Raw genomic sequence first — 18,788 nt, forward strand, 5'->3', positions numbered from 1 at the left:
AACTCTGAAGTGTAGTAAGCTGCGCTTGTTGTTGTGACTTTTATTTAGACAGCGCTGAGAACACCAGAGCCTATATTTAAAGGTGCCATCGAACGTTTTTTTACAAGATGTAATATACATCTAAGGTGTCCCCTGAATGTGTCTGTGAAGTTTCAGCTCAAAATACCCCATAGATTTTTTTTTATTAAGTTTTTTAACTGCCTATTTTGGGGCATAATTAGAAATGCACCGATTCAGGCTGCGGCCCCTTTAATTGCTCGTGCTTTAACCACATTTAACAGTACATTAGCAACATGCTAACGAAACATTTAGAAAGACAATTTACAAATATCACTAAAAATATCATGATATCATGGATCATGTCAGTTATTATTGCTCCATCTGCCATTTTTCACTGTTGTTCTTGTTTGCTTACCTAGTCTGATGATTCAGCTGTGCACAGATCCAGATGTTAATACTGGCTGCCCTTGTCTAATGCCTCAATCATGGGCTGGCATATGCAAATATTGGGAGCGTACATATTAATGATCCCGACTGTTACGTAACAGTCAGTGTTATGTTGAGATTCGCCTGTTCTTCGGAGATCTTTTAAACAAATGAGATTTATATAAGAAGGAGGAAACAATAGAGCTCACTGTTATGTCATTTCCATGTGAACTCTTGTTATTCAACTGTTTTTTCAATTCGATGGCACCTTTAACTATATGACATTATGTTATCAAACTAATAGTAAAATGTTCAGAAAAATATCCCTTTTTTTTTGAATATACAATACTGAACCCATTTCAAAGGTTTGATAGGTTTGAATCCAAAAAGTTGCGTTTGAGAGGGTGTTCAAGTCCAATTTTTTAACTAGTAAACTATGCCGCCTTCACGTGCCATCGGAATTATCGTAAATACCAGTTTCCTCTGTAAAAAGTGAACATGAAGGCCATCTTAAGTTCAGGGATAATTTTGACACCCAAGTTCCTGAGTTGGGCATCCCATAAACTTTAAAATGGCAGAAGGGAGAATGATTGCTGCTGACTGCTATTCTTTATTAGCTTTTTCCACAACAGCTACATTGCCTTGTTTTGTCGTTAGATTAGTGCACACATAAGCTGTATGAATAATCATGTATGTATGTTTTAGGCATAGTGAAAAACCTGTCTTCCAGAAGTGTCAGTAAGTTATCTAGATAGCGCGGTAAACGTTTATATGGTTGTCAATGAATGGGATGGTAAATATAATTTTAGCTTTAATAAGATTTTCCCCCAGTAATATGTAAGAATAAACCTGCTGTCCTCAGTGATTCATGTTCTTTCCAACAACAAAGCATTTGAATGCAACAAGCTTGTAATCATGACTTCAGAAGCCAGAAGTAGGAAATTCAGATAGCACGTGAAGGCAGCATTAAACCCTACTCTGATGTAGGAGCTAGTTCCCCCAAAAGGGTTCCTAGAACTAAAAGCGTTCCGGGTTTGGGTCCGCCATTAGTTCCAGGAAACTATGAAAAGGTTCCTCTGGTGTGGTTCCTTCTCAAATTAAACTAGTATATATTTATCTCCTGTGGTGTGAAGCAATGTCGCTCTCACGCATACACAACACATACACAATAACAAAACATTATTATTGTAATATTATACATTATATAATGATATATTATCATTGTAATATTGTTTGTAAATTATGCATAGCCAGTATTACACCAATAAAGTTTTCATCCTGAAGAACAAAGTAAGAACAAACAGATTTTTGGGTTTAACAGATTCCCATTTAATAATTCAGAATAAATCTTCAAATCTCTCAACGCCTTTTCAAACAGGAACTATTCTTACAAAAAAAATAAAAAATTTAAATGACAGGGCACCAAAAAAACTGACATCCAATAAACATGTCTTAAAGTAAGCATGTCAATATTTAACCTCAAAATTAAAATGTTATTTTGCATAAAGATAATGAATCCTATTTTTAGGACCTTTATATTGTAACATTTTTATGACGACTAAGCACAAACCTTACATACGTGCAAAGTTTAAGTGTGGAGTAAAAAAAAAAAAAAAATCTAATGTTGTACTGCTTTTAATTCTTTTTAATACAAAAAAAAAAAAAGAATTATGGTAGTTTTTACTGTAATAAAAAATACTATATTACAGTAGTGAGAATCTAATGTGAACCACCATGGAAAATATTCACAATGCAAAAAATCATAATGGTCCTTAAATGGGCTCTTTTTTTAATAAAAAAACATTTTTTTACATTTTTCTTTTGTTTTGATTTTGGTTGAAATATAACAAACAACATTGAATTTCAGTTCACACAGGCACAAGTGATAATTACAGTTGGCAACAGTGCGATCAATCAACAGAATACAACCGGAAGATTTTTTACTGCAGAGTATTTGGCTCATTTTACATGGCAAGAAATGTTCTGCTCACACCCAAAAACCTGCTCTCAAAGTGCCTCAATTTAAAGAGCATACATATTCATAATAAGGCCTCTAGCTGTTATACAGAGGGACAATCCTGTCTATTTTAGCCCTGCATATGGGGCACTTCTTAGGTTCGGGCAGGGCTCTGTAGCACTCGTCACAGGTACAGACGTGACCACACTCTAGAAACACGCAGGAGCGCTCGCGACTCAGGCATATTGTGCATGTAGTAGGAGACACATCATCCTCCGCCAGATTGAGCTCCTGTAAACGTCTGGTCTGCCACTTCCTGTACTCGTCCAGTAGGCTGCGCTCTTTCCTCCGCTCCTTACGCAGCACGTACTGTCGCCACAGTAGGTAGAATAGCGTGGCACAGGCAGTCAAGCCGAACAGCACCGTCAAGACCCTCCAGAGCCGCAGGTGACCCTCTTGCTTACTCAGGAGCGTGTCGTAGTCCAGGCGGCTGAGGAAGTACCGCAGGCCCTGCTTAGGGGGTTGGAGACGAACCAGGTTGTTGTCCAGCACCAGCTCCCCGACGCCCGTCATGCTGGCACCCAGACGGAGCATTTCCTCCGTCTCCTGGATGCCCTGCGGACGCTCGCCGCTGATGAAGTGGCCAATGACGTTGGTCAGAGACTGCTGGGAAGGGTGGAAGTTCTCATAGGTCTTCTCCAGATCCAATTCAACTGCATCGAGTGGACGTACCACTCGCACCGTTGTGGGAACAGTGTCATCATGTGGGGCCAGGTCAAAGGGCACGGTGTTGGTGCGTTGATGGATGACCTTTTCACAATCATTCCTAAAAGAAGGATATATAAGCACAGTGAATTAAATAAGATATATTTTTGAAGACAAAATTGAAATATTTAGAAAATGTATGTTTAATGATATGAACAGTATGAGTGTGAAAACCTGTTACCGACTGTGTGTGTGTTTAACTGAATCTGTGCGTGTATATTACTTATAATTTAATTATTTTATTTTTGATAATATTTTAATTGAATACTATATATTTTTAAATATACTACTTTTAATTATATATATATATATATATATATATATATATATATATATATATATATATATATATATAAAATAAATATATATTTTTAAAAATAATATTTAAAACAAAAACTTATAATTATAGTACAATTATAAAAAATATTTTATATAAATATTTTATATTTAAACAATAAATATTTAAAGTATTAATTTAATTTATTATTTAAAAAATAAGTACATATATTTAGAGATTTAGATAAAGTATGATATAGTATATTTATTAAAAACTTTTATTAAAAACTTTATGTTGAAACAATACATATTTAAATTATAATCTAAATATTTAAATAAATCACTACAACAATTGAAAAAGTATAATTACTAAAAACGAATTTATATTATATATATATTATACATATATATATATATATATATATATATATATTTAATATTAAACAATAAATAATAAATATTTAAAGTATTATCTAAATATTTAAAAATATGTAATTAAAGATTTAAAGTATGCTTAAAGTATAATGATTAAAAACAAAATATTATTATTATACATTTTTTATATAAACAATAAATAATGAATACTTAATATTATTTTAACCTAAAATATTTGTATGTTTAACTTCAACTGCAATTTGTTTCACATGATCTTAAAGGAACACTCCACTTTTTTTGAAAATAGGCTCATTGTCCAACTCCCCTAGAGTTAAACAGTTGAGTTTTACCGTTTTCGAATCCATTCAGCCGATCTCCGGTTCTGGCGGTACCACTTTTAGCATAGCTTAGCATAGTTCATTGAATCTGATTAGACTCTCATTCCGGCGTAATAATCAAGGAACTTTGCTGCCGTATCATGGCTGCAGCAGTGCAATGATATGACGCAGCGCCCGTGAGCCCCTACTTGCACCGGGAACGTGCCTTGCAACCATGGAGACGTATGTGAGAGACACTGCGTAATATCATTGCACTGCTGCAGCCATGATACGGCAGCAAAGTTCCTTGATTATTACGCCGGAATGAGAGTATAGTTCCTAGCCATATCAGCCTAGAAAATCGCAACTTTTTATTTTCTGTCGGTATTAGTACACGATTTAACTACAGAAGAGTCAAGTTTTAAATAGGAAAAATATCAAAACTCTTTGGTCATTTTTAAACGCGATGCTAACGGTCTAATCAGATTCAATGAACTATGCTAAGCTATGCTAAAGTGGTACCGCCAGAACCGGAGATCGGCTGAATGGATTCAAAAACGGTAAAACTCAACTGTTTAACTCTAGGGGAGTTGGATAATGAGCCTATTTTCAAAAAAAGTGGAGTGTTCCTTTAAAACCTTTTGATCTTATACCTAGATGATCTAAGTTTTGTGGGCAAATACAAATGAGAGAACTAACAATATGAAAACAAAACGCTGATAGTGTGTTTGACAATATATCATAGTGTATTAATGGACAGTTACCATATATGTGTTGTGCGATTCCACACCATCTTCTTCTCCTTTAAGGTCAACCTCTCGATGACCCCTTTACAGTTGTCTACAAACTGGCTGTTCAAGGTCTCCTTCACTGAACGCACAACACCTAAAGACAGTATGAATAAAAATATTAGAACATTAACACCCACTAAATACTATTTTTGCTTGTGTCCTCACTATGAGTGAATAATTATTGTATCGACATCAGCAGGTTTGACCAACTGCAATACTAGATTAATCTCAGAAGCCATACCTTCAATAACTGCATAAGGAACACATTTTCCTGGTGCTTCACTGAGGATAGTTTTCAGGTCTGGATTTAATGACATCTTCTTGGCCTCCTGTTACGTTACACAGGTCAGGTTTAACAATGATCCAATTCTTTGAGTGCTTGTGTCATTAAAAGAAACACACCAGGGTTGTTTTCTTACCCTTAATCTAGCAACATGGCTCGATTTCCTCTTGTATATGGTGTATAAGACAGCAGTCAGAGCCGAACTAGTGGCCAGCAACACAATCTGTGCTGTGGAGGGTCTGCCGCTGGCCTCCATCCTTCAATCTACAGACCAGCTGAGTGTAAAAACAAAAATACAATGAACAACATCTCACCATACAAATCTAGTCTAAACATCGGCGATTAAGCTGCAATGGACAAAACAAACTTTCTCCACAACATATCCATTCCTAGCGTTTGAACTAGGGATTCTTTAAGAGGTTAAACCTTTTTATTTACATTGTAAAACATTTATTGTATCATAAAAAAATTAAATATGCAATATTAAGTCTTGCTTTACAGTATTTTTTCACAGATATGGTAAGTAACTAAATATAAACAAAACAGCTATAAATTAGCCTGAACTGCTAGCAATGCCTTCCGATAACAACAAACTTAAATATGCTCTCAAAACGCAAATTCTTTTATTTTATTATTTTAGAAACTGACGACATTGGTAGCTGAAAAGGGCCCCGTTCAAGTTTGGTGTTCAACAAAACAAACATGCATCAAAGAAAAAGGTTATTTGACTAACGTTACCTTCACAAAAGCTGTGCTGGTGTACAACTCACTGTCTCAGCGGAACCCCCTTCAAAATAAAAGCCCCTTCTGATCTCTTGACTTTGACTTAAAATACGATAACAATATATTTTAAATTATTTAATTATTAATATTAACCCATGCAACCAATGCTATTTTAAATAGCTAAAGATATACACTATAATATATATATATATAATATAATGTATATATACACACTACCAGTCAAAAGTTTGAAAACTTTTCTATTTTTAAAGTCTCTTATGCTCATAAAGGCTGCATTTATTTCACAAGAAATACAGAAAAAACTATAATATTGTGAAATATTATTACAATTTAAAATTGTGGTGTTCTATTTTAATATACTTTATCATTTATTTCTGTGATGCAAAGCTAAATTTTCAGCATCATTACTCCAGTCTTCAGTGTCACATGATCCTTCAGAAATCATTCTAATATGATGATTTGATACTCAGTTATTATCAAAGTGGGAAACAGTTGTGTTGCTCAATATTATTTTATAACCTGTGTTACTTTTGTCAGGATTCACTGATGAATAAAAGGTTAAAAAGAACAGCATTTATAAAAATATAAAATGTTATAACCTGTATCACAGGTTATAAAATAATATTAACCAACACAACTGTTTCCCACATTGATGTATCAAAACATCATATTAGAATGATTTCTGAAGGATCATGTGACACTGAAGACTGGAGTAATGATGCTGAAAATTGAAAATTCAGCTTTGCATCACAGAAATAAATTATATTTTAAAGTATATTAAAATAGAAAACCATAATTTTAAATTGTATTATGAAATAAATGCAGCCTTAATGAGCATAAGAGACTTCGTTCAAACACATTAAAAATAGTAATGTTTCCAAACTTTTGACTGGTAGTGTACATATAGCCCATATATATATATATATATATATATATATATATATATATATATATATATATATATATATATATATATATATATATATATATATATATATATATATATATATTTTTTTTTTTTTTTTTATTTATTTTACAAAAATACAGAATATTGAATGTCCTTCTTTTCCTCCTGTATTCATATATAAATTGTAATTAGTTATTTCTTAAGTTATGCATGGGTGTTTTATATAGAATTTCATTTTCTGGTTTTAAAATGGAAATTTTATCAAACATAACAGTGACATTTTGTTAAGGCAAATCTGGTTTAAACAGTCAGTATTGGTTGTTCAGTCCTTTTGTTAAATTATGACGCTGCAAATCCTGCTGTATTGCCCTAGATGGCAGTGTTGAGTCATGCTTAGGGAAAACCAGACTGACACCAATAGAATTAAAGGCTAATATTCATATTCTCCCAATCAACAAGGGACCATTGAGTTATTGCAATCATGTAATTCAGTCTTCTGAAAGAAACAGCATGACTGCGTCATTAATAAAACTGTAAGACCTTTGCCAGTAGTCAACAGCATGAAGCTCTATGTGAATTTGCATGACAAATACTGACAGGCACAGAGATTCTATACATAACTATTCATCAGAGTTAAATACTGGATGATCCATTCATAAAGAACACTCAATCTCATCTTAAGCACCACAAATGCACAGTTCGCTCTTATTCACACTAATTCATGAGATAAAAACCCAGCAGTTCTTGTTGATGAAAAGCCTTTTTGAGTATTAATAAACTTTTCTCCAAGGAGGATTATAACGATGTCCCACAGGGTATAAAGCAGGCTCTATATAGATCATTTAGTTTAAGACAGATGATTTAATAATGACTGATGAGTGATGAGCTGTGTGTGCACAATAGAACTGGTAAATAAATTAGATTTTTTATTTATTTATTTTTTGCTCCAGAATGTTTGCAACTGCTTACAATGAAAAAAATCTAGCATGCTGATGGGAAGATTTTTGTGTAACGGAAGATCATCTGCAGAATATGATGACTGAAAAACTTAGCATACAACGGTATGCTAACTTTTTTTTACTAAGTATTAAATTATACATTTTATGCTAAAACATTATGTTGACAACTCACTCTGATGTAATTTTGCGATGGTTATCTGCAGGGGTTAAATTGGGATTTGTTATGTGGGGATTGCTATGTGGTTTCAGGCTTTCGAGGAGTGCACATGTGTATGCAAAGCCTACAAAATCTTATCAATTGACAAACTGTAAAAAATAAGTCAACAGAGCCTTCTGCTATGAACACTAAAATGCAGTTCAAAATCATTCTAGATGCTGGCAGTGTGCAATGCTACATCTGATCATCTACATTTGATCAATAAATTCAATAAGAAAAATAAAGCAAGACTGTTACGAATCAAATTAAATAATTTACAATGAAAAATTGCAACTGCATTAAATAATGTTATGATATTCTTTAAATATTTTTGAATATACAAATAAGAAATGTTGGGAAAATTTAAACATGAAACTGAAACGCCAGTAGGTGGCAGCAAGTGACTGTCGTAGTCATTCATTCAAACGATTCGTTCAAATGGCTGATTCATTCAAGAATGAGGCAGGTGTTTTGGAATGGGCCATTGAATCTTTGACTCAACCGATTCGTTCAAAATGCTGAATCATTCAGTAATAAAATGCAGCTTAGTCAAAGCCACTGGAAGACAAGCCTGCAACCTTTAGGCAAAAAAGTGTAACAGCTAATGCAAGCTGACGGTATGGGTGGTACACATTGGAGGCAGGGGCGGACTGGCCATCGGGAGCACCGGGACATTTCCCGGTGGCCTGATGGTCATTCTGGCCTGCCGGCTGCCGCTGTGCTGTCGATCAGACTGACGTGCAATAGGCTGTATGCAACTGCGAATTAATTGATGCACTTATGAATCTACGAATCAGGCGATCGCGGAGTGAAAATGACACCACATGACCCAACATCAGCGAAGCACTGCCTAATTGGCTATATCCAGATGCAGGCTTTATCTTAAAAAGTAGTGCAAAAAATGGAGCGTAAACGCAAAGGAGGAGCAGAGAGAGAATGCATAAAAAGGAGAAAAGCCCTGGCCACAGGCGCAGCAAGTTGCTGCAAAATCCCTGCCATGTTCGCCGGTAAGGGAACAGGTCTGTCAGAATTACATTTACATAATATTTACCAGGGGTGGGGAAAAAAATCGATCCTTTCGGTTCTCCACACTCAGTTCGGCACGCGCTCGGACCGCTGTTCAACTTAAATCTGACGAAGCATCTGTAATATGGTTTAAAATAAATAACACGTAAAACAATCAGGGTTCAGTTAATATATGTTTCTGTTGATGGATGAACATTCTGGGTTCCCAGACATTACAACAACAGCGATGAAAAAAATAAAAAATAAAACCGTAGACAAACCATTCACTCTTGTTAAATACGAACACTGTATTAGTGCATTCTCTTAAAGTGACAGTCTTTATATTAATTGAACAGCAACAACGAAGAAATCACTCACTGCTCTTGATTAAAAAGCTTTTGTAACTTTAATAAAGAATAATCTTTAATGTATAGTCCAAAATGCAATGCTGTTTTACATTATTACTTTATTCAATTTCTGTACCTAAAAACTAATGCTAGACCTCCCTAAAAAAAAAACTGAAGTCAGTTTATTTTATTTCTATCTTTAATCTATTATATTTAATTGTGCTGTTTTTGTAGTTAGAATATTCTAAATAATATGAGAAAATATATATATTTTTGAAAGTATAGTTTTTCGATAAATATAGCACATACAACACCGTTGTAACAAGGGTACCGAAACCGTGACTCTAAAACTATGAAACAAACCCGAACCGTTTGTTTGTGTTTGTGTTGTTTTTGTTTGTGTTTCTGATACTTTTGATATACTTGAGTTGAGCATTGGAAATATATAAAATATAGATATTTTAACATGTGAATATGTATCTTTTATTATCCCTTCTTAAAATGTGCAAGCCAATTTTATATTTGTCTTTGGTGTGGTAGTATAGATGGTCTATTCCTAGTGAGTTTTTGAGGGTTTATTTATTTATCCATTCATACTATGAATGGTAGTCTACCTGTTACATCAACTAACAGGGTTACCCTATAAGTTTAGCAGGCTGGTGGACACATGAATTTGGTGGTGGTGACTGCAGCAGCAGAGGTGGCCTGGGGTGGAGTCAAATTCCCGGCCTGATTTACTGTCCCAGTCCGCCACTGATTGGAGGTACGCAGGGAGGAGTTTTGAACGGCGACATGATAGGCTGAGATGTGCCGCACGTGATTAAGTTTGCTGTTATGCAGCTAAACTGCGGGACAGCTGCTGATGCTGCACTCCAGGACCAGTGTTACTCGTCGCGTGCAAAAACAATGGTGGCGCCGTGGGTGGAAACATACAGATTCAGGGGGCAGTAATATTACAAACCCGATTCCAAAAAAGTTGAGACATTGTACAAATTGTGAATAAAAACAGCATGCAATGATGTGGAAGTTTCAAATTTCAATATTTTATTCAGAATACAACAAAGATGTCATATCAAATGTTTAAACTGAGAAAATGTATCATTTTAAGGGAAAAATAAGTTGATTTTACATTTCATGGCATCAACACATCTCAAAAAAGTTGGGACAAGGCCATGTTTACCACTGTGTGGCATCCCCTCTTCTTTTTATAACAGTTTGCAAACGTCTGGGGACTGAGAAGACAAGTTGCTCAAGTTTAGGAATAGGAATGTTGTCCCATTCTTGTCTAATACAGGCTCCTAGTTGCTCAACTGTCTTAGGTCTTCTTTGTCGCATCTTCCTCTTTATGATGCGGCAAATGTTTTCTATGGGTGAAAGATCTGGACTGCAGGCTGGCCATTTCAGTACCCGGATCCTTCTTCTACGCAGCCATGATGTTGTAATTGATGCAGTATGTGGTCTGGCATTGTCATGTTGGAAAATGCAAGGTCTTCCCTGAAAGAGACGACGTCTGGATGGGAGCATATGTTGTTCTAGAACTTGGATATACCTTTCAGCATTGATGGTGCCTTTCCAGATGTGTAAGCTGCCCATGCCACACGCACTCATGCAACCCCATACCATCAGAGATGCAGGCTTCTGAACTGAGCGCTATAACAACTTGGGTTGTCCTTGTCCTCTTTAGACCGGATGACATGGCGTCACAGTTTTCCAAAAAGAACTTCAAATTTTGATTCGTCTGACCACAGAACAGTTTTCCACTTTGCCAGAGTCCATTTTAAATGAGCCTTGGCCCAGAGAAAACGCCTGAGATTCTGGATCATGTTTAGATATGGCTTCTTTTTTGACCTATAGAGTTTTAGCCGGCAACGGCGAATGGCACGCTGGATTGTGTTCACCAACAATGTTTTTTGGAAGTATTCCTGAGCCCATGTTGTGATTTCCATTACAGTAGCATTCCTGTATGTGATGCAGTGCCGTCTAAGGGCCCGAAGATCACGGGCATCCAGTATGGTTTTCCGGCCTTGACCCTTACGCACAGAGATTGTTCCAGATTCTCTGAATCTTTGGATGATATTATGCACTGTAGATGATGATATCTTCAAACTCTTTGCAATTTTTCTCTGAGAAACTCCTTTCTGGTATTGCTCCACTCTTTTTCGCCGCAGCATTGGGGGAATTGGTGATCCTCTGCCCATCTTGACTTCTGAGAGACACTGCCACTCTGAGAGGCTCTTTTTATACACAATAGTTGCCAATTTACCTAATAAGTTGCAAATTGGTCCTCCAGCTGTTCCTTATATGTACATTTAACTTTTCCAGCCTCTTATTGCTACCTGTCCCAACTTTTTTGGAATGTGTAGCTCTCATGAAATCCAAAATGAGCCAATATTTGGCATGATGTTTCAAAATGTCTCACTTTCAAAATTTGATATGTTATCTATATACTATTGTGAATAAAATATAAGTTTATGAGATTTGTAAATGATTACATTCCTTTTTTATTCACAATTTGGTCTTTTTTGGACTCAACTTTTTTGGAATCGGGTTTGTATAATGAGATCCACTTCCTACGTCAAAAGGGGAGCGAAATCAGAACAGCTTGATTTTGCCTCATGCTTGCAGAGAAAGGCTTACCAAAACAAAGTTACTGGGTTGTCCCTTTTTCACATTTTCTGTGCTGGCAGATGCACCAGAGACCCAATTATAGCACTTAAACATGGGAAAAGTCAGATTTTCATGATATGACCCCTTTAACCTTTTCGAATCATGTCCATGATTTTTTTTTTTTTTTTTTTTTTTTTTTTATGTGTGTGTGTTCACATAGCAAGTGCCAAAACCTTTTCATACCATTCTGATGAAGTAAAAATTTCTAAAAAACCAAAAAGCTCAAAAATGACTGAAAAGCACCTGAGGGTTAAATGGTTTCTGTTGAATTATTGCAGTAGTTTAGTGGGGTTTTGGGTTTAGAACAAACAACAAAGAATGTTTGAGAAATATCAACACAGTGCCGCTGTGCAAGAATTATAAATATAGCATCTGGAGTAGTGGTCTAAAGTACAGTTCAGTGAGTTTGTCCTGACATTCAGAAACCTTAAATCACTTCCTCAAAAACACCATCAATGAAGCAAGATGGGTTGTTCACCTGACAGAAAGTGATGTGTTGTTCAGTGATGGCTGACTAATGCGAACATCAAGCAGAAGCCAGAAACATGGGAGAAATGTCCTTTCCACATCAACAGCTGACTCACCAGAGCTCTCGCCTCGGGCCTCAGCTTTAACATTACTCACCTTGTTGAGGGAACGAACAAACTGTTTGTGTAGTGCACTGTTCCTTACACCTGAGACTCAGACAAGAAACACAGTGCCTACTCAAGCATGGATTGTAAAAAGTGTAGACAGATGGGCAGGCGGGCAACAAACAGGAAGTTCTGGATACCAGATGTGTCTGCATTAGTGCCACAGAGCGCATCAGTGAAGGTGTGCAGGGATGCTGATGTACTGTACACCTAACACTCTCGTGTTTTAAACTAAAATTACAGAATGTTTCCAGATGGATTGTATTTACATGATGCAGTCTAAACAGGACATTTGTGTGCAGCCCCTAAAGCGATGTGGTGATGAAAAAAATATGGAAAAAAATTATTTCAATGCTTTAGCGCTCTCCTGCAAAAGTTTTGTGTTCCCCTGAGAAACTTTACTTTCACTTGCAAAACCTCAAACTTTTGAACAGAAGTGCAGATTTCAAACTGATATGCATTACAAAAAAAATCTGTTGTTAATGTATTTCAAACAATATTCGATACTGTTTCAATCAATAAAAAGCTAAATTGATTAAAGCTGCAAGCAGCGATGAAAGGGCCCTCGCACCCGGGCTCACCGCCACCCGTTGGCCTCAGGAAAACAGTGAACAGTGGGAGACATGCATATAAGCGAGTAAATACAGGAGAAATATGGCAAAGTCATTTCAAAGTGCAGATCAGTTTGGAGCAGATCAAACATTGTATACCTGAGTTACAACAACTTCCTGTTTTGTGGCATTAATCTCATACTTTAGCACTTAGCCAAGTGTTGCATGATTTAACGTGTTTCTAGCATGTTTGGCACTTCAAGGCATATTTAAATGTGTTCCTGGGAGTGATTTACAGTGCCATTTCCTGTTGCCAGCTGGTGGCGCTAGGACTAACTGAATATTGCCATATAGATGTCTTTATGCCAGGCCTCTTATCACACATGTGAAGTTTGGGGCAGATCAGACATTGTATGCCTGAGTTACAACAGCTTCCTCTTTCATGGCGAAACAACAGACTTTGTCAGGCCGCCACAGACACACCCTCCAATGAAAACTCAAGATATTTGCAATTTAACATTGCGAAGGCCTTAAGATTAGACTGACCTTATATGATGTGTTTCTGGTTAAATCTCTATGAGGAGTTAATCACGGTGTAAAACATGTCATTTCCTGTTACCCGGACACGCCCTTCAATGAAAACTCTAGATCTTCATAAGTTAAAGGATTAGTCCACTTTTAAATAAACTTTTCCTGATAATTTACTCACCCTCATGTCATCCAAGATGTTCATGTCTTTCTTTCTTCAGTCGAAAAGAAATTAAAGTTTTTGATGAAAACATTCCAGGATTTTTCTCCATATAGTAGACTTCAATGGGCACCAAAGATTTGAAGGTCAAAATTTGTTTCACTGCAGCTTCAAATTGTTCTACACGATCCCAGATGAGAAATAAGGGTCTTATCTACTGAAACCATCGCTCATTTTCTGAAAAAAATTGAAGTTTTAACCATAATGCTCATCTTGAACTCCCATCTTCTTCTCTATTTGAATTCCAACAGTGTAGACACTGCTAAGCGTATTACTGCCCTCCGCAGGTCAATGTTTTGAACTAATTTTTATATGCAATATGCTAGTTAAATAGTATATAACAATTAGTTCAAACTTTGACCTGTGGAGGGCAGTAATACGCTTAGCAGTGTCTACAATGCTGGAATTCAAATAGAGAAGAAGATGAGCATTTATGGTTAAAACTTAATTTTAAATTTTTTTCAGAAAATGAGTGATGGTTTCTCTAGATAAGGCCCTTATTTCTCATCTGGGATCGTGTAGAGCTGCACTGAAACTAATTTTGACCTTCAACTCTTTGGTGCCCATTGAAGTCCACTATATGGAGAAAAATCCTGGAATGTTTTCATCAAAAACTTTAATTTCTTTTCGACTGAAGAAAGAAAGACATGAACATCTTGGATGACATGGGGGTGAGTAAATTATCAGGAAAAGTTTATTTAAAAGTGGACTAATCCTTTAACTTATGAAGATCTAGAGTTTTCATTGAAGGGCGTGTCCGGGTAACAGGAAATGACATGTTTTACACCGTGATTAACTCCTCATAGAGATTTAACCAGAAACACATCATATGTTGTCAGTCTAATCTTAAGGCCTTCGCAATGTTAAATTGCAAATATCTTGAGTTTTCATTGGAGGGTGTGTCTGTGGCAGCCTGACAAAGTCTGTTTCATCAAAAACCTTAATTTCTATTCGACTGAAGAAAGAAAGACATGAACATCTTGGATGACATGAGGGTGAGTAAATTATCAGGAAAAGTTTATTTAAAAGTGGACTAATCCTTTAACGTCTCAAAGGCCTTTAGATTAGACTGACCAAATATGATGTTGATCTGATTAAAGCTCTAGGAGGAGTTCGTTAAAGTACAACGTGTGGAAATGGCAAAAACTGCCAAAATGTTGCAGAGAAAATTCAAAATATCTCACTTCCTGTTGGGTTTTCAGATTTTGCACCCTGGGACTTTTTTGAAGGTATTGGGCTGTTAAAAGTGTCTACCGAATTTCATACCTGTACGTGAAACGTAGCGCGAAGGGCGCTTGATTGAAATTTTGTAGGTGGCGCTATCAAGCAATTTTGCCACACCTAATTCTGAAACTCATATCGGACGTAAATTTTCACCACTTCTGACACATGTGCAAAGTTTCATGAGTTTTCGAGCATGTTTAGGCCCTCAAAAAAGTGATTCATTTTGGAGAAGAAGAATAATTGGCCGAACAATTACAATAGGGTCCTCACACCATCGGTGCTCGGGCCCTAAGTATTACAATAAAATATCGTTTATAGTATTGCATTTGTGCACTACAGCACAAATCTTTACTCTACTAATAAATGGTTATTTAAAAAACTTCAGCACTGTAATGTATCATGACGAGTTTCTTAGAAATCAGACATAATAACTGTCAAAACTATGCAGAAAATGAGTCGTAGACAAACAAGAGAATTTTAGTGTGTATTTTATACTCACGCATTATTTGCCTTATATTTTCTCCCAGAACCTGAAGGATGACCAATATCCATCATCGGTACTTAAAGTTTTGCCATTTATTGTGTTTGGAGAGCCTCCTGAAAGGATTACCAGACAAAGACACCAGGTGAATAATGATTTGTTTTGGCAGCGGCTTGCATCACTGTGATGCTAATTTCCGCTCTCTACAAACTTCAGCAGAGAGCCTCATTTGCATTCGTTGCCTTACATAATGAATATGCAAAAAAGGCTGAATCAGGCCAACTACTTGGACATTTCGTGTCATAATACGCAAGGCTGTTTAATGTTTGTTTTTCATTTAATTTCCAATGTACTGCTGATGAAGAGGAAGTTAGGGGGCAGAAATTATGCTGAATTATGCATCATCAAAACAGCTGAATTCAGTCAAACATTGCATTAAGATATGGTCTCCATTAGACCATAGCAGCAAACCATACATAAATTAATGAATCAAAAACTAAGGTCATTTAGTTTGGGCCACTCAACCAAGTCTAATTTATCAAATAAAACATGTTTGCATTTATATATTAATTTATTCACAAAGTTACCATGTAATAAGTATGTATAATATCTCTTAAAACATCTCTTTGCATTATGAAATGTCTAAGATGTGTTAACCTCTTAGACATTTCATAATGCAATGGCATTACCTAGAGGAGAAAAGAACAAGTGAATCATGTCTTTAAAAGGAAATGATTCAACCCTCTGCGGCTGCTTTATATTGGATGTGTACGTCAGTGTTTAGTTGCAGGAAGTGCTCGGCTCTTGGCACTGGTTCCAGCTTCTAGAGGAGAGTGTTCACTCTTATCAGGCCAGTTCGTTCTTTACAGCGAGCAGTCCACAGACCTCGTGTTTGGCCATAAATCACACATCTATGAGATCGACCCCTTTTCCCCTTTGTTCTGCCTAAACCCTTTGGTACATGACGCTGTATTGGCTTATTAAGGACAGCAGAAGCTGATTTGATTAGATGGCTGTTGTCTGTAGGGAACAATATAACAAAAACGGCCTGACAGTTTAGTGTTCTGTAGAAACAAAATGAGGAGATGTGTGTTTGTCCATGCTGCCACTTCCCTACTATATAGTATGTGAAATACTGTACGGCAAATGAGTAGTGTGTCCGAATACATGGTATTTGATAAACAGTAGGTGAAAAGTCCTCGGATGACCTACTACTTCTGCCGAGATTCTGAAGTGAATGGAAGTGAAGCGACACAACTGACGCTGGTAGATCATGTGACAGTAACAACATGGCGGATGTAGTACGTCAGAATTTCATTCATACTACCCATATTTATACCATATAGAGGGTACTTTTTTTAATGGTCGCTGTAAATTGAAATTCAAATGTAGTACCTACTCAGTCTGTATGTGGTGTTGGACGCAGTCATGATCTTGCAGATGGTTGCCAGGGCGTTGCTATGCAGCTGCTAAGGTGTTCTGAGTGGTTGCTAGTGTGTTGCTAAGTAGGGATGGACAATATATTGGTGCCATTTTGGTTCTCGATTGATAGTAAAGATGGTTTTAATTTTTCAGTATCAGTCGATATTTAATATTGCATGCTCATTTTCAATGTTTTTACATTTGGATTACCTTTGTTGTCATATAACGCTCATATAGAATTAATATTTAAAAATGTTTTATTTAAAAATGTATTTGTTTGTTAATTCATTCAGTTGTTAATGGTCATAGCATGAAAATAAATTTTTTAATTAATTAAATTTAAATTCAATTCAATAAATTTTAAAATAATATTGGTATTTCTCTATTGCTAAAGCCTTTCCCCCCAGAATTTAAAATGTTATTTTTAGTTTTTATTTAATGGTCATAGCACAAAAATTAATTATTGACTTAAAGGTGCTGTAGAACGTCTTTTTAAAAGATGTAATATAAGTCTTATAAATTCTCGTGCTCCACGCCCCCGGAGCTCGCGCTTGCCTTAAACAGCATAAACAAAGTTCACACAGCTAATATAACCCTCAAAATGGATCTTTACAAAGTGTTCGTCATGCAGCATGTCTAATATTGTGAGTATAGTATTTATTTGGATGTTTACATTTGATTCTGAATGAGTTTGATGGTGCTCCATGGCTAAAGCTAACATTACACACTGTTGGAGAGATTTATAAAGAATGAAGTTGTGTTTATTATACAGACTGCAAGTGTTTAATAATGAAAATAGCGACGGCTCTTGTCTCAGTGAATACAGTAATAACCGATGGTAACTTTAACCACATTTAAAGGAACACTCCACTTTTTTTGAAAATAGGCTCATTTTCCAACTCCCCTAGAGTTAAACAGTTGAGTTTTACCGTTTTTGAATCCATTCAGCCGATCTTCGGTTCTGGCGGTACCACTTTTAGCATAGCTTAGCATAGTTCATTGAATCTGATTAGACCGTTAGCATCGCGTTTAAAAATGACCAAAGAGTTTTGATATTTTTCCTATTTAAAACTTGACTCTTCTGTAGTTAAATCGTGTACTAAGACCTACAGAAAATGAAAAGTTGCGATTTTCTAGGCTGATATGGCTAGGAACTATACTGTCTTTCCTGCGTAATAATCAAGGAACTTTGCTGCCGTTCCATGGCTGCAGCAGGCGCAATGATATTACTCAGCGTCTCTCACAAACGTCTCCATGGTTGCAAGGCACGTTCCCTGTGCAAGCAGGGGCTCACGGGCGCTGTGTAATATCATTGCACTGCTGCAGCCATGGAACGGCAGCAAAGTTCCTTGATTATTAAGCCTGAGTGAGAGTATAGTTCCTAGCCATATCAGCCTAGAAAATCACAACTTTTTATTTTCTGTCGGTCTTAGTACACGATTTAACTACAGAAGAGTCAAGTATTAAATAGGAAAAATATCAAAACTCTTCGGTCATTTTTAAGCGCGATGCTAACGGTCTAATCAGATTCAATGAACTATGCTAAGCTATGCTAAAAGTGGTACCGCCAGAACCGGAGATCGGCTGAATGGATTCGAAAACGGTAAAACTCAACTGTTTAACTCTAGGGGAGTTGGAAAATGAGCCTATTTTCAAAAAAAGTGGAGTGTTCCTTTAACAGTACATTAGCAACTTGCTAACATTTAGAAAGACAA

At 36.1% G+C, this 18,788-nt stretch overlaps 1 protein-coding gene across 4 annotated transcripts; it reads right to left on the bottom strand.

The window, feature by feature from the left end:
• Positions 1-1,754: 1,754 nt before the first annotated feature.
• Positions 1,755-15,805, bottom strand: mul1 (mitochondrial E3 ubiquitin protein ligase 1). Of its 4 annotated transcripts, none has more exons than XM_067371494.1 (5): positions 15,670-15,805; positions 5,327-5,465; positions 5,149-5,236; positions 4,881-5,001; positions 1,755-3,209 (listed from the first exon to the last, which is right to left on the bottom strand). In XM_067371494.1, exons 2-5 carry the CDS (start codon positions 5,444-5,446, stop codon positions 2,480-2,482), a joined length of 1,059 nt encoding a protein of 352 aa, XP_067227595.1. In that variant the 5' UTR covers positions 5,447-5,465; positions 15,670-15,805; the 3' UTR covers positions 1,755-2,479. The 4 variants fall into 4 exon arrangements, with proteins under 4 accessions (XP_067227595.1, XP_067227593.1, XP_067227597.1 ...); XM_067371492.1 differs by lacking the exon at positions 15,670-15,805 and adding an exon at positions 5,929-5,970; XM_067371496.1 differs by lacking the exon at positions 15,670-15,805 and adding an exon at positions 5,839-5,851.
• Between the last annotated feature and the right edge of the window lie 2,983 nt (positions 15,806-18,788).

The sequence above is a fragment of the Chanodichthys erythropterus genome, chromosome 20 (genome assembly GCF_024489055.1).
Source record: "Chanodichthys erythropterus isolate Z2021 chromosome 20, ASM2448905v1, whole genome shotgun sequence".
Taxonomy (NCBI): domain Eukaryota; kingdom Metazoa; phylum Chordata; class Actinopteri; order Cypriniformes; family Xenocyprididae; genus Chanodichthys; species Chanodichthys erythropterus.

Coding starts and splice junctions, on each gene's coding strand:
- mul1 (XM_067371494.1), bottom strand. CDS start 5,446: ATGGAGGCCAGCGGCAGACCCTCCACAGCACAGATTGTGTTGCTGGCC. Junction 5,002..5,148: donor TCCTTATGCAGTTATTGAAG/GTATGGCTTCTG, acceptor TACTGTCTTTAG/GTGTTGTGCGTTCAGTGAAG. Junction 3,210..4,880: donor AATCGCACAACACATATATG/GTAACTGTCCAT, acceptor TCCTTCTTTTAG/GAATGATTGTGAAAAGGTCA.